The sequence below is a fragment of the Lontra canadensis genome, unplaced genomic scaffold, assembly GCF_010015895.1.
Source record: "Lontra canadensis isolate GAN:19392208 unplaced genomic scaffold, GSC_riverotter_1.0 scaffold41, whole genome shotgun sequence".
Lineage (NCBI taxonomy): Eukaryota > Metazoa > Chordata > Mammalia > Carnivora > Mustelidae > Lontra > Lontra canadensis.
In genome coordinates, this window is record NW_022631035.1 from 1597290 (window position 1) to 1612398 (window position 15109).

The window sequence follows — 15109 nt, forward strand, 5'->3', positions numbered from 1 at the left end:
AACACCGGTGCGGGGGGCGTGGGGCTGGGGGCTCACGAGCACGCAGGCTGGAGTCTAGATGGTGTTCCGTGTGTACCCACGATGGCGGGACAGGGGCCAGCGTCCTCCTGAGAGCCCCCCCAGAGCCACTCTGCAGGTGCCTGACCCCCAAGAAGCGAGGACGGCACTTCATCAGGGTGTGAGGGAACGCCCCGTTGAGGCTTAAACAAGGACCCGTTTTTGCCAGCGCCACGCAAGCCTGAGGACATCAGCTTGGGGACAGCTCCAACGAAGGGGGCCCGAGGCCTGAGCTGACCCCACCGGGCAGGTGAGCAGCCTTGTGCAGAGGAGCGACCGCCGGAGGCCAGGGCTGGGTGTGCCCGCTGGAGGGCCCCCGAGCATCACACCCACAAGGACAGGTGTCGTAAAACCCGATGAATCAAGAAACGGAGAGGAAGTGGCGACTCCACGTGGAGGCGGCCGAGGAGGGCGGTTTCTTTCTTTTTGCTCTGGTTAGCTAAGGTCCAGAATAAGATCAGTCTCGCATGTACAAAGCAGTGACTCAGCACTTGCAGACATGAGCCGGGGCCGCCCGGACAAGTGCCCTCCAAGTCCCCATCACCTGTCCCCCGCCTCCCCCCGCGTCAGTGAGCTCTCCGTAGAGAGTCTATTTCTCAACTTGTCTCTTTTTCTCCTTTGCTCGTTTGTTTTGTTTCCTAAATTCCACGTGAGCGAGATCACGTGGTGTCTTCTCGGACTGACACGTCTCGCTCAGCAGGACACCCTCCAGCTCTGTCCCCGTTGTCGCAAACGGCTGGACTTCACCTTTCTCATGGCCGCGTAACATTCCATCGTGCACAGATACCGGGATGCACGCCTGCACTGCCACCATGGTTCAGCACAGGCCTTGCCCCAGGGACAAGGCCAGGGACACGCTGGCCTCTGTGACCAACAGCAACAGTGACAGCACAGGACCTGGATGCAGCACCCTCTGTGCACACCCTCCCCCTAAGCAGGAGGATGACGGTGCTTGAAGCACTTAGGGAACAGGCAAGATGGGGGGAAAGACCCCGCGGGGGGCCGGCGTTCAGTCCCCGTGGGGCCAGGCCTGTGCCCGTGGCTGGGCCACTACACACTTGTGGGCTATGGGTAGGTACCATGGGTGGCCCCTTCCCTCCTGCCCCTGACGCCCCTCATCCCCAGTGACAAAGTCAGGGCCAGGAGGGGTCTTCCCTGCCACGCCTGCATGCCTGTGTCCTTCCCATGGCAGGAAGTCACCTGCTTGTGGGACTCTGGCTGTCACAACAGCATAGGGCCCTGCGGAAGAGAGAGGCTGGGCATGGGGTGGGGGGAGCCCGGGGGAACCGATGCCACAAGGAAGGGGGGATCTTCAGTAGTGCTACAAATGGGTGGGGAGTGACAAGGCCAGGTGCCTGGCCCACCAGCCCTCGGAAAGATCAGCATTCTCAGACCACGAGGGGGCTCCCAGAGAGCACTCAGCTCCCAGGAGGGGGGCATCCGGAGGCACGGGGCCCGCAAATGTGAGGCCTGGGACCCGAGTCACGCCCCATCTCATCTGAGGGTCTCCCTCGGGCTGCCACAAGCCCTCCAGTTGAATCCCATAACCTGCTAGCCTGTAGTCAGGGGACAGTCAAGCCTCTCTCAGCCCAGACAGGCCCCCAGGACAAGCCGGGACTGGTTCTGGGGGAGGGCCCTGCACATACCTGACACCCCCTCCCAGGGCACCGGGGGCTGGCACGGAAGGCCTGGGAGGAGACATGGGCCACCTGCCAAGGCCCCCAACCCAACCCCAAGTGGCTATATGCCTCCCTCCCGGGGGCAGCCATGCCCCAGCAGAGCCAGACGTGACCCCACGGCAGAGGCAGGAAGGGCCCCGGGCCGCAGGCACTGCTCTCGAAGGCCAAAGCCCCCCAGGGCCCGGGTGGGCCATCACACCGCGGAGGCTTGTGCTTCTTGGCACTGAGGCCACACGGACCACCACAGGGCGCGGGGGAAGCACGATAGACCCCAGGAACCTAGGGGCCACGAAGCATGATTAGAGAGGGGTGCTCTCGTCTAGAGCGTCTGGCCAGCCCAGGGCCGCCCGGGGCCTTGCTTGGGGAGCCTGAGGCCAAGGAGGGGAGAGGGCATGGAGCCTGGTGAGCCCACAGGTAGGAGCCCTCGGGACAAGGGTGTGTTGCTCATCGGTCAGGCCCGGGGAATCCTGGAATCTGTCTGGGCTCTCCGGGGCTGGGATGCAGAGTCCGGGGAACCAGGGCCGCGGCAGCCATAGGCCCGCCGGGACCCCAGCCCCGCCTGGGCCCCGCCACCAGCCCCCGAGAAGCAGAGCTGGGACCAAAGCAGCTATGAATCTGCGGCCATGGGACGGTGTGTGCGCCCTGTTGGGGCGGGGGGGGGGGGTCTGCTAACCGTCTCTGCCTCCCCCTGGGACAGCCACGTGCCAGAAGTGTCCTCAGAGCCCCACACGGTGCCAGAAAGTACTGGGGAAGAGCGTGACCTCCGTCCAGTGACACCACCTCCAGCCTGGTCTTCCCAGAGCTGGACGGACCTGGTAGAGGGACACACTGTCACTACTCGGAGACCACGGTCTTCCCTGTGGTCTCCAGTGTCCACCAAGGACACCGAAATCTCATGTCTCTGGTATGTCATTTCAGGAGGGGCTCTGAGCCAAGGGGTCAGCTGCTCACATTTGGCAGGGAACATACACCACCTTCTGGAGCCTTCTGAAGCAAATATCCATCATGCTCAATTACTCTGGGGGCTTCCAGAGCAGAAGGCGGCTCCGAGAGCTAATTAGCATATGCCCGAACAAGACACAAATCTAGAGCTGTCGTACGGGGAGGACAGACAGTGGAGGGCCCGAGGGGGCCGTGCGCTGTGAGGCCACCGGGATGGGACATGGAATTCCGACAGCGCCAAGGGGACCCTACCTACCCCCACCCCCGGATCCGTGGCCAACACCACCCTCTCCACCGGCCTCGAAGCCACTAGATCCTCCCTGGGAGAAGCGGGTTCTTCTCCCGCTCACAAAAAAGGAAGAAAGCAGTTGGTGGGGGGGAGGGGGAGGGCAAGAGAAAAATCGATGGCTGTGTTGCCATGGCGATGACAGCAGACGGCGGTCCTCCCCAGAGCACTCTACTGAGGCGTAGTGAGACCGCACAGCCCCTTCCAACAGTCGACGCCTGGGTGTGGGGCCTCCAGGTAGGGGCCAAGGCGAAATCGACCCTCGGGCCCTTCCAGCCCATGGGCTGCAGGTCAGGTCCTGGGCAGGCGTCGGCCCCACCTGGAGTCCGATCAGATCTCAGGATCTCAGCGGCCTGAGGCCTCCACAGGTGTGTCCTATGGGGATCCCCAGGCCATCTGTCCAGGATGGCAGAGGGGCGGCCTCAGAGGGACGAGACAGGGCAGGAGGACGTGGAGGCGTCACCGCCGAGGACATGATTTGTCCTGGTCCACAGGGGTGGGCAGGAGGCTTGGTGGGGGCTCCAAGTCCACTCTCTTTTCCCCGCAGACCCCACAGCATGAGCACAGGAAGACATCTGCAGCTACTGCGAGGAGGCTGAGGGGACAGCGCCCACACAGCCTCCCCCCTGCCACCGTACGTGTCCAACGGGGCTCACCTCCAGCAGGCTTGCCGCCTGCCAGTCTCGTCTTGCACCCTGCCTGGTGTGACTTGCCAGGAGACGCGCGGTGTGAACAGAGTGGAGAGTTTCGGCCTATGTTTCCCCCCAAAGCAGACACGGGTGACCAAGGTCACCTGGGAGAGGGAACCGACACCAGGTCACAGGAGGCCGCCTAGATCTCATCAGGACAAGACAGAGCAAGGCCAGAAGGGCTCAGACATCCCCAGTGGTCACCCAGAGCCCCGGCCTGGCACTGAGCAGAGACGCTGCTGTGATCCCCTCATAGGGTCCCACCGAGGACCCTCGTCTGTGAGTGACAGTGGCTCTCCACGAGCCTGCCTGTCACGCTACCTTGCTAACTGCCCAGGCAGGCATCGGCTCTCTGGACAGCTGCTTCTCAAGCACTGACTTGCTGGAGTTCATGCAAGACACAGAAGGACGGAGACGACCCGCAGAGAACTGGGCATCCGTACGCCAAGTCGCCATGGTCAGGATGTCACAGCTCCTGACATGCCTGCCCTCTGCCAACGCCAGGGACTCCAGGCACCCACACCCCCCAGGGCTGGCACCCCAGGGGAGGGGTGGAGACCTGCCTCCCAGGCTCCCAACCCAGCACCTGCACCAGCCCTCGGGCCACCGAACTGCAGAGAGAAGCTCTGCCCCAGTGGGAAAGCGAGGGAGCTGCTCTCCTCCTCAGACGCTCTCGGGGTGGGGGTGGGGGGGCGAGCCACGCCCAGCTCAGCGCACATGCTCTACAGGCCCTAGCCTGGGGGGGCACGTGGTGGAGTCATGAGACAAAGTCCGGGGGCCAGACTGGCTGTCATGGGAGATCGCTGGGCCCCGGAGTCTGGGGCTGGCCTGGGCATGCCGCAGCAGGGAGGGGTTTACGAGGCCTCCGCGAGCTTCCCGTAGCATGCCAGGACCTGGGACGGGTCCCACGCTCCCTGGCAGGGCAGGAGCAAGCTGACAGCAAAGGCCCCAGGCCAGGTCCTCACAGACCCTGCCCAGCCCGTCACCCCAGAAAACGGGCTCAGGACAGAACTATGGCTTAAGGCCCCTCTTTGCCCCTTCCAAGCAGGAACCCCGGTAACCAGGTGAGAGGCCCCTGGGTCCCCAGCCTGTCCTCAGGAGGAGACCCAGTCATGGACTGCTGTGCCCCATTGTCATTTCTGCCCCAGAGCAGACCCCTGGATGCCAAGGGACAAGGAAACATGCTGGAAGACCTCTCCTGCTCTTACCAAAGCCGCTGCTGACAGACAGGAATCCGATGAGGACCTTTACTAACGTCTCCTGGCAGAGGCTCAGTCTAGCCCCTAACACTCCCACCAGGGTGGGCTGAGCTGGTACCCTGGAGGCCCCCAGGAGGAAAGCAGGTCGTCTGAGCCCAGGGTACCCTGAGAATGGACCCCCACAAAGACCACCCCAGCCCCAAGGCCTGGGCTGCCAAGCAGGACCGAGGGACCACAGCCCAAGACAGAAAAGCCGTTCCACCAGCTCCCAGGCTGGCTTCGACCCTTCTCATCCACACAAAGCTGAGCAGGACGACAAAGTCCACGAATCCACAAAGGGCTGTCCAGTATCAAGCCCTGACAGGTCCCTGTGGCCCAGGAAGCCCAGAAGAGCGTGGTCCTGACCTCTGGGGTCGCTCGGCTGCTTCTGCCCCAGCCACTTCTTCACGGGCCAGTGGAGGGGGGCCTTGGTGTCATTAGCTGGGAAGGGGAGGGAAAGGCAGAATCTAGGCATGATGGGGCCTAGGTGGGGTGATACAGGGCCTCTGAGCCAGGCCCTAGGGACTTGAAATCGCTCCCACAGCGTGGATCTGACTTAGCCTTCAAATGGCACGTTCCTACTGTCGGGGTCCGACAGCAGGGGCCACATCAGACCGACTGTGGTAGGGTGACTGACGGGGAGGAGGGGATACACGAGAGCTCCTTGGCCAGGTGGTCAGCTCCTATGGTCAGCTCTGCCAGACACAGACCGGGCACGGGAGGGGTGATGCAGCCAGACCACCTCTCGGCCTCATGAGAGCAGGCAGGCAGCCTCGGGTCCCATCCAGAACCACGTCTGCCTTCAGGGGCCCTCCAGCCACCGCTGCAAGGTCCCTGGGGTCACACTGCCAAGGGCACGCCCTCATGTGGCCCTGCATCCCAGCCACACCCTGCTCAGGCCAGCGGTACCTCTAAGCGAGAGGCCAAGTTTGAGAAAACCCAGCTCTGCGCATAGAACCAGGAAGAGGTGCCCAAATCCCACGGGTTCTCCGTGGGTGGCATGGGAACACCAGCCTGCACTCTTCACTTGGGGAACCACAGGTGGAGGGCGGCCAAGGGCAAGGCAGTGCTCAGGCCACACCTTCCTTAATCCAGTGACTCAGGGGCCAAAGCAGGCGGTTTCAGGCCGCCTCCCAGCAGAAGTGCCTGCTGCAAGGCCGCGCCCCGCACGCAGCTCTGGCGCTCCTGGTGCCAGCCGACGGCAGCCCTGCAGACGCACACGTGCCCCAGACCACTAACAGCGGCTGCTTCAAAGGCAGGGGACAAACACGAAACGGCCGTTCGTACAGATGAGGCAGCCGGAGCAGGCCGTGGACGGGACCGGGTGGGCTGGGCGGGAGTGTGACCCCGTGTGCGGGACATGGGGCTCAGTGCAGGTTCCGTCGCACAGCTGTTTAAACAGCGCTGCCTTCATGAAAACTGCAGAACCCTCCAGACTTCCCTGCACAGACGGGAGGCCAAATGGTGGGCGATGTGATCCCCTCCTGCTGCCTGAGTGATTCCAGCACCGAAAGCCCGAGTCCCTTCACACGTGTGCCGGGACCCCCTCTCCCCCGCTCCCTCCCTGGGTTCTGCCCGCTCCGTGCACACAGTCGCCCTGCCGACAAGAGCCCAGGCTGTAGCTGCAGGCCTCGTCCAGAGGGCAGGACGTGCTCTGGCACGCGGCACCTGGGAGACCACAGATGACAGCAGCCTCGCCTGCACAGGGGCCCAGAGCAGTGGCTGGCCCCCCGAGAGCAGAGCACCCCTGGGAGCCAACACTGGGGCAAACAGTGCATGTGACGGCACAAACTGGAGCTGGAGGCTGAGGGCCCAGGAGCCAGCCCTCCGTGCCTGGGTGGGGGACACGCCCAGCCATGGCTGCCCGCGCCTGTGGCACACAGAGAGCGGAGCCAGAGCAGGACCGAGGTATTGTCAGGGGGCAAGGGAGAGGGGCAGCGGCCCAGAAGAGACGGCAGCGGGAGCTCTTTCCACTCCTCTTCCAGCTTCTCCCTGAACTGAAATGTCCAATCGCTTGACCCTTTAAGGAGTGCAGAGCCTGGAGGGACCCCGGCCGCCGCAGCACCTCCTCCCTGGCTCAGCCTGCCACAGGGCAGGTGCTCCGATGGCCCGTGTCCCCACCGAGCCATGGAAACACCAGCCTCCTTCAGGATGAAGAGAAGCTGACCTGCTCCCCCACGGGAGCCTTCTAGAAACATCTGCAGCCCTGTGCATGCTCCCGTATCAGGCTGATGGCGTTTCTAACTGCTCGTGGTCTGGGCAGATCAGGAAGAGGCCCAAGCACGGGGCTTCCTGCCCACCCTCCAAGGGACTCAGAGGGAGTCACAGGCGGAAGGGCCGCAGGCACTCTGAGATCCGGCGGGTCCCCCGCCCCCGCCGCCCCCGCAGGGCCCTGGGACAAGCACACGGTCGGGGTGCCCTCCCTGGGGCCGCAGGCTGGGGACTGGCCTGGAGCCTCGGACCCCGGCCAGCACGCCCTCCGCCGGAGCCGCCAGGGAGCCCGGCGCCAGCAAGAACAGAGCCCACAGGGATCCGAGCAGAGCGGGGCCTTGGAAGAGCCGCCCCGAGCACGCAGATCAGAGGCTGGCGCGCTCTGTAATTACCCCGCGGCGGGCGGGGGCACACGGGAGGCGAGCCTCAGCAGAGCCGGGAAGGCAGAGGTCGGAGAGCCGCAGGCAGCTGCACACGGCCGAGTGTGGGTGGTGCCGGCGAGGGGGTTAGAGGCGCTGCAAGAAGCTTCTGAAGGCGGCCGTCCCCACGCTCCCTGATGAAGCCGCCCGCGGTATCAGAGCAAAGGCCTGCTGGCCTTGCTGCAGGAGGCAGGCCCGAGAGAAGCAGAGAGCGGGTGCCCCCCATGAGCCCTGGAGCTGGGGCCACAGAGACCGGCGGGACCAAAGGCAGAGCGGCCAGCTGCCTACTGTGCGGGGAGACGGGCAGAGTCTGGGCAGCCCCAGCCCAGGAGCACAAAGGCCGCTGTGGGGCCAGGCTCGCGCTCAGAAGTGGGAAACACGCTGTGGGAGGCTCTCCACTCCCACAACCTTGGGGTCTAACTCGAGGAGCGCGTGCTGCTCGAGACCCTCCCTCTGGGTAGAAAAGGGCACCGGGCTCCGCAGGGGGGTGGGGGGGTTGCAGTGTCCTGCAGCAGTCCAATGAGGGTCTGCACATATCACCCTAACAGGGGACTGGAGGAGTCAGAACACAAAAGGGAGTGGGGCCAGGGTCTCCAATCCTCCAGCCCCCAGGAGGGAGCACACCTGAGACCCAGGCGGGAAGTCAGCAGCCAGAGGGCAGGCGAAGCCCCAATGAGCCCCGCAGCAAGATGGCGCTTCTGAAAACGACCTCAGGTCAGAGAGCCCTCCTCCCCCGTGCCTGGGCCAGCCCCCCACCCACACACTCCCCCCGGAGACCGGCTCATTCTCAGCAGGACTCCCAGCTCCCCACTCCCGTCCTGGGCGGGGAGGACCGTGGCAGGAAATGATCAGAAACAGATGGGAAGGGCAGCAGGAAGCCAAACTCTAGCCCAGACAAAGGGACAGAGAAAGTTACCATGTTGAGACGGGGTTCAGCGGCTCAGGACGATGGGATTGCACGACGTGTCATCTGCACACTCACATCACACCCCACAGCTGCAGAAAGCCACAACCACGGGAGAAACCAACAGGCCCTTTGTCCCGGGAGCGGGGTGGGGCATGCCTTGTCGGCTCGCTAATCAGCACGGGGGGCTCTCGAGACTGGAACGTGACACAGAACCCACACCCGTCATCAGGGGACAGGTGTGCTCTCTCCCCGAAGCACATGTGTGCACACGGGGCCCCGGGCCGGACAGGACAGCCCGTCAGAGAGCCGAGACGCAGGACCATCCGGGAACCCACGTGGGCCCCTCACCTGGGTCCTGACCAGCCTGCAGAAGGGGAGGGGAAGGGAGCCCACAATGATGCCCCTGGCAACCCACTGAGGGAACCGAGCACGGAGGGACCAGGACAAATCATGTCCTCGGTGGGTGACCTCAACACCTGAAACTCCAATGACACTGTTGCGTGTGGACAGTGGCCAAAACGTGCCACCGAACCCCAACCTGTCCACACAGCCAAGAGCAAAGCATCCCAAATGTGAAATTTCCACCAGGCCTCAAGGCGGTGGGCAAAGCAAGAGGCTCAGAAGGGCCTGGAAGACCTTGTCTCTCTCAGCAGGTCACCATGTGGGTCAAGTTCAGGCCGGGTGTCCCGCCTGGGTGGCATCATCTGTCCCTGGTACGTGGGCAGCTTGGATGCCCCAAGTTATGACAAAGTGAAAACAAGTGCCTCTTGGTGTCTGAGAAGTGAGGCTAGTGCACCCCCACCCCAACCCCCGAGCTGGGCTGGCCAAGGGGGCCGGTAGCTGCGGTGTCTGGGCCAGGGGTCAGGGTGGTGGGGGGAGGGGGATTCTGTCCACCCAGATGTGGCATGAGAGCATGAGTGAGAAGGGAACGTGGCTGCCGGAGCCACACTCAGAGGGGAGCCCTGCCAAGACCCACAGAAGCCTCCAGAGCCGGGCACAAGCCCACCCGCTCACTCCCGTCCCAGAGGGTGACGGCACTTCTACAGGGAGCACCCGGGGCTGCCTGCCCTGCAGCCCAGCACCATGTCTGAGGCGGCCTAGCAGGGCAGCACCGTGGAAGTCACCGTGGGGCCGGGCTCGGCATTGCGGTCCCATGGACACATTCGTTCAGAGCAGCAAAACCCACCCAGAATAACTCAATAGCCGACAGAACACAGAAACGTGGCGTTCCCGGTGTGTTTGTGGAATGTTCCACAGCAGCCAGCAAGGGCACTCGCTGCAGGGGACGGGCTCCGGGCAGCCCCAGAAAGCACAGACCCACCCTCCCAGGGCTCCGCCGCCCTCCCTTGCTCCAGACCGCGCTTACTTCTGCCAGAACGCCTCACTTGAGCCCCCTGCACTCGTGCGTGCATCCCTTGCTCCTGTCCTCTGCACCCGGGTCGCAGCTCAACACCCGTGGCCCTGGAGGCCCCTCCCCACAACACACACAGGCACACAGTCGGAAGATCTGCAGCACCCCAGAGCGAAGACCCCCAATGCTTCCAGGAGGAGAAACACAGGACACTCACCCAAAGCTGAAACCCCGCGTCGGAGAAATCAGCAGCCCAACGCGGGGGCCCAGAAGACAGTGGGTGGTGTCCTCAAGCCCGAGGCAGGACCGCATCCCGTCTGCGGTTCTAAGTCAGCCAAGCCTTTGGCCGAGTAGAGACGCGGCTGCAGACACACGAGGGCTCAGATGCTTTCCTACATACGTGCCCAGGATCCCCCAACTGAGGGAGAAACGGGACCGGAGCACGTGGTCCCGGGACTGGAAAAGGGACTCCCGGTGGACGGGGGGGGCGCAGGCGGGAGGGATCCGAGCGAGCGGGAAGGTGGGGCTGGGGACGCGCTCCCGAGGGAAGAAGCAGCTGCACGCGCCAGGACCGTGGCCGAGGGTCTGGGAAGGAATCAGCAGAAGCAAACCGAGAACCAAGCAAAGGAAGAGAACAGCAAAGGCGGGAGTTGTAAGCACAGTCACGACAGCGATAAAAACCCACACACAAAAAATCAATTAACCGGACGTCCCTGAAAACAAACGCATTTGTTCTCCTAAAAACAACTCCAGAACTGAAAAGCGAGCGGCACCGGGAGAAGCCATCTGGGAGCCCCGCACCTCCACCCCGGGACAAAACCCAGCCGGAGGAGGACGGGCGCACAGACCAGCCGAGGAGGAGAAGCACGCGCGGGGAGAGACGCTCACCGACGCGCTGGTTCACGAGCAGGGTGCAAATCTGGAAATGCCCACACTGGAAACAGCCCAGACGTCGCTCCGCAGAAGGCAGAACAAGCCGGCGGCTCCATCCAGGGGGAAGCCCTTGGCGCCAAGGTGCGAGGGGCCGCTGGCCCGCGCAGGAACGTGAATGACTTTCGCGATAATTCTGCAGGTAGAAGCAGCCGGACCCAGAACGGACCACGGCACACGCCCCGCAATTCCACCGCTAACTTCCCGTGCAGAAAGAAGCCAGACTCCAAGGTCACGACGGGTCACTGCCCGATGTCCGGAGCCGCTGTCCATGCAGAGGACAGCGGATGAGTAGCTTCCAGGGCTGGGAGGGAGGGAAATGGGAGGGGGGAGGGCCACTGGGGTCGGGGTCCTCCGGCTGGAGTGGGTGATGGGCAAGCTTTGGAAGCAGATGCCAGTGAGCAGAACTGCGGGGCCTCAGAGAACGGGAGAACTGGCCAGGGGAGCCCCATGTTTGCTGCCACAGCACGTGGTGAGAGGACACAGGTCTGTTTGCCTAACACCTGACGCACGCAGAGGACCTTCCCATCCAGTGCTGGCCTCCACGCGAGCCTCAGGAGAGAGTCCAAACACTCAGGAGAGCAAACTGGAAACTCCCTGGTTCTAGCCGGGATGGGCCGAGCTCCTGGAGCGGAGAGGGGCCGTCCGTGCCCTGGCGAGCTCCCTGCCCTGCCGCCTGGCTCTGCAGCACAAGGCCGCCCCGCTGCTCACGGGGCCCCGCCACCGGGAAGCTCTGGGACCTCAGGGTGGTTCCGCACACGCCCACCATCCTCCTGGGGCCACAGAGACACGCGTTTTCCCGTGGGCAGACCCTCGCCCTTCTGCGAGCGCGACCACAGGGCACATGTGTCACCCACGTAGCCACAACCGACCCCACGATCAAACGCCCTTCTCGCAGACAGGAGCCCGTGCGCAAACTCACATGGGGTCATGCACAGCACCAGCTCCCCTCCAAGGGGATCAGAGGCCCAGTCCGTGGCCGCCGGAGCCACAGCCAGGACACCCAGGAGGGCGGGCAGGCCCACAGCTGGCCTCTGAGCCCTAGCGTCCCCCGTGTCCCCGGTGAGGCCGCACCTGCATGCCTCGGGCCCCCCGCGTCCTCCCACGTCTGCCAGAGGCAGGTGAGCCCCGTCTTGTCCATGGAGGCCAGACGGCGTCCTTCCACGGCTAGAGAGCAGCACGGCCTCTCAGGTGCTGGAGGAAGGTCTCCCTGGCGCCCCCACAGAGTCCACCCATCGTGTGGGGTCCGGCGCGTTCCACCCGGCAGGTTGCCCCCGGCCCCGTAAGTCTCCAGAGCTGTGGCAGTGTCCTCACTGGACACATGGCCTGGGCCTGCCAGGGAACTGGGCCGGCTGGGCCTCCGTGTCCCCAAACAAGGCAATGCCAGAGGCCCCTGAAAAGTGCCACGGTGGAGAGGCCCCACATGTGGCAGCGGACAGCGTGAAAGGCCACAAGGGCCGAGGGAGGGAGATGGCCTGCTCCGCCGGCGGACAGCCTGCTGCCCCACACCTGCGGGCACGCCCAGGGCCTCTGGGCGCGTGAGGGACACTCTCCCCACTTCATTCTTGCGCCCGCGTTAGGAGCGACACGAGCTCACGGCACAAAATTTGCAAAACAGTGAAAGTACAGAGAGAATGACCCATGCCAGGAGCTCCCCCTGCTACACTTCTGGGCCTTTTCCTCAGTTTACCACACGACGCGCACACACAACACCAGGTCACCCCATGTGATGGGTTGGCGTCCCGTCTCCCTGTTATACCAGGTGTGCTGCCCGTGACCTCAGTCGTCCTACGGGCGCTCCACAGCAGCCACGTGGATCTGCCCGGGTCCTCACCCCACGCTCTGCTCCTCGGGGGGACTGACCCACCCGTGTGCACTCTGAGCACCTGAAGCTGCCCAGTGCACCCCACCTGTGGCCAGGCGCGCACCTCACAGCCTTTGCCAGCCATAAGGGTCACGGTTCTCTCAGAAAAGCTTCTTGTTTGACGAGGAGAACGTGATCCCCAGTGGAAGCAGGACCAGACACAGGACAGGACCCTAGTCCTGCCCCGGCATAGGTGGCGACCCGGCCCCCATCTGGGGTCTCTGCCGCATCAGAGGTCTTACCGAGTTCTTTGGAGCCTTGGCTCTCGCTGGCTAGCTCGCCCATCTTCACGAGGGCGTCGAAATAGCCTTTGGCAGCGTAGGTGACACCTGAGAGAGGAGAGAACAGCTAGTGCCCTTCCCGTGGGTGCACACGGCCCTCAGCACCCACGCCGAGCTCGCGGTGCGCGCCAGTCCCCCAAGCTCCGCGGCCCTTCCGCCTGGGCTGAGCGCACCCCATCTCTTGTTGGCATTCTCCTCTCGATGGAACTGTTGGACCTGCTGCTCTAAGAACGTGGTGCCCAGTCAGGCCCACCAGCCAGCCAGGGGCTGCCGGTCAGCTACCAACTGCTGGGTGCCGTCGTCAGCCCCCCGGGTTGGGTGAGAGGTGGCAGGGCCCACCAAGGACACGTCACGAGACCACACCCTGCCGGGCAGGACACAGCAGGAAGCTGTGCACACAGAGACCCCCAGTCAGCCATGGGCAGACAGCGCCCCTCACCTCTCCAAGCTGAGGCCACAGCGTGGGCCCACGGCACACCCCACGGCGATTGCAGCCACCCGGGATACACCCCTGGTGCCCAAGGAAGAGCCCAGTGCCCACCGACCCCGTGCAGGGGCCTGCCCGCCCTGTAGGCTGGGAGAGGACAGAGTGCTGGGAGCAGTGCCAGCTGTGGGCAGCCACCCTCTTTGCTCCCTCTGGAGCCCTGGTGGGGGCGTCTCACCGGGCACACCATCGCATCTTATCTAGGTGGCTTCCCACAAAGCGCGTGCCCAGGAGCACGCCCTCGGCAGCCCCACGGCTGGACCACGTCTGCTGCTGGGAGGGGAGGGCTCCTCAAAGCTGATCAGAAAAAAGCCAAGCCCAGTATGAGGGGTGCATAGGGGAGGCCAAGTGCAGCTGAGGGGATGGGGCGATGTGTCTGGCTGAGTTTGGTGCCGAAGGCCAGTCTGGAAAAACGGGCAGCGGGGGAGCCCTGATTCTCCATACCCGGCCCCTGGAGAGCCTCACAGGGGTCCCCAGTGGGTGCAGAAAGGCCCGGAAGGAGACTGGCCTCACATGAAAGGGCAGGGCGTGGCCATGACCGGGACTGACTGGGAGTGACACGACGTCCCCCCACGAGGAGGCCAGGTGAGGCTGCGAAGGGTCCCACAGAGGGCGGATCCGGAAGGGGAGCCCCGTCAGCCACGTGCAAGGCCCCGCATGCTGGTGCCCGGGAGAAGGAAGAGGGGAAAGCCCGGTCCGGCTCCACGGGCACCGTGAGGGGCTTTGCTCGCAATACCCGAGGCCCCAGCTCTGCCCTCCTGCCCCTTCCCTCTGCCGCTGGCCTGCAGACTGGGCGCCTGTCCTGCACGCAGTGTGTTCTGGCGAAGCAGACCAGATGGGACATTCACCCGCAGGCCGGGCCATCTCTCAACTCCCGGCAGGCACAGAGGTCGCCACCAAAGCCTGGGACCTGCCATCGTCATTAAGACCCTACAGGTCAGCTTTCAGCTTGAGGAAGGGACAGAACCTTGAGGCAAGCAGCTGGGCCTCCTTTCTTGCAGGGCTCCTGGGGCAGTGTCCCTGTGCACAGGGCTGTGGGGCGGAGGGAGGGCAGCTCGGGAGAGCCTGTGGGGTGCAGAACACAGTGTGCGTCCCGAAACCAGAAGACTGTGCAAGGCCCCGCCCCTCCACGCCTACACGGAACCAGGGAGACGGCCGGGGGCTGCCAGTCAGCGCTATCCACCTGCATACAGCAGGAACCCAGGAGCCCTGCCCCACACTCCTAGTGTGATCTGTGTGTGACGTCAAGGCCACTCTCCTTCAAAAGGGTCAGTGTGCAGCAGCCTCGTGTAAGAGGAGGGACCAGGGCCGCGGTGGAAGGCTGTGTCGTAGACCTGCACACAACCGGAGACCCTCCCTGCCCCCGAGACGGGGCCAGTGGGCAGGACTGTGGCCAGACACCTCCAGGTGCAGACCAGCAAGGCCGCTGTCCAGGAACCTGGTTCCACTGGCTGCTCTGTCCCCAGGTGACCACGAGACTGCCCAGACCTCTCCTCGCCGTCCCCAACCCAAAGTGCCACCCAACCATGTCCCCACAGGGCCGTGCACAGCCCAGGCCAGCGGTCAGACGCTGTTGTGCACTCTGCACAGAGAGCCTCCCTGCTGGGGGGTGGCTCTGCTGACAAGGACGTCACAGTCAGAGCAACAGCCTGACACCCACCCTGGAGAGACACCGGGTGGGGGAAACCAGCATCGGGCCCTGAGAAGCGGGTATCCCCGACCACAGCGTGACTCGGCTGGCCCCCACTGGGCTGGAAGGGCCCAGACACAC

General features: G+C 64.3%; 1 protein-coding gene across 5 annotated transcripts in view; it reads right to left on the minus strand.

Moving 5' to 3' along the window:
- Positions 1–15109, minus strand: part of BAIAP2 (BAR/IMD domain containing adaptor protein 2) — a 62303-nt gene that overhangs the window by 31542 nt on the left and 15652 nt on the right. For all 5 annotated transcript variants that reach the window (XM_032870421.1, XM_032870418.1, XM_032870419.1 and 2 more), the window contains exon 3: positions 12816–12902. In XM_032870421.1, the coding sequence (XP_032726312.1) occupies positions 12816–12902 (87 nt within the window). The remainder of the gene's footprint in view (positions 1–12815; positions 12903–15109) is intronic.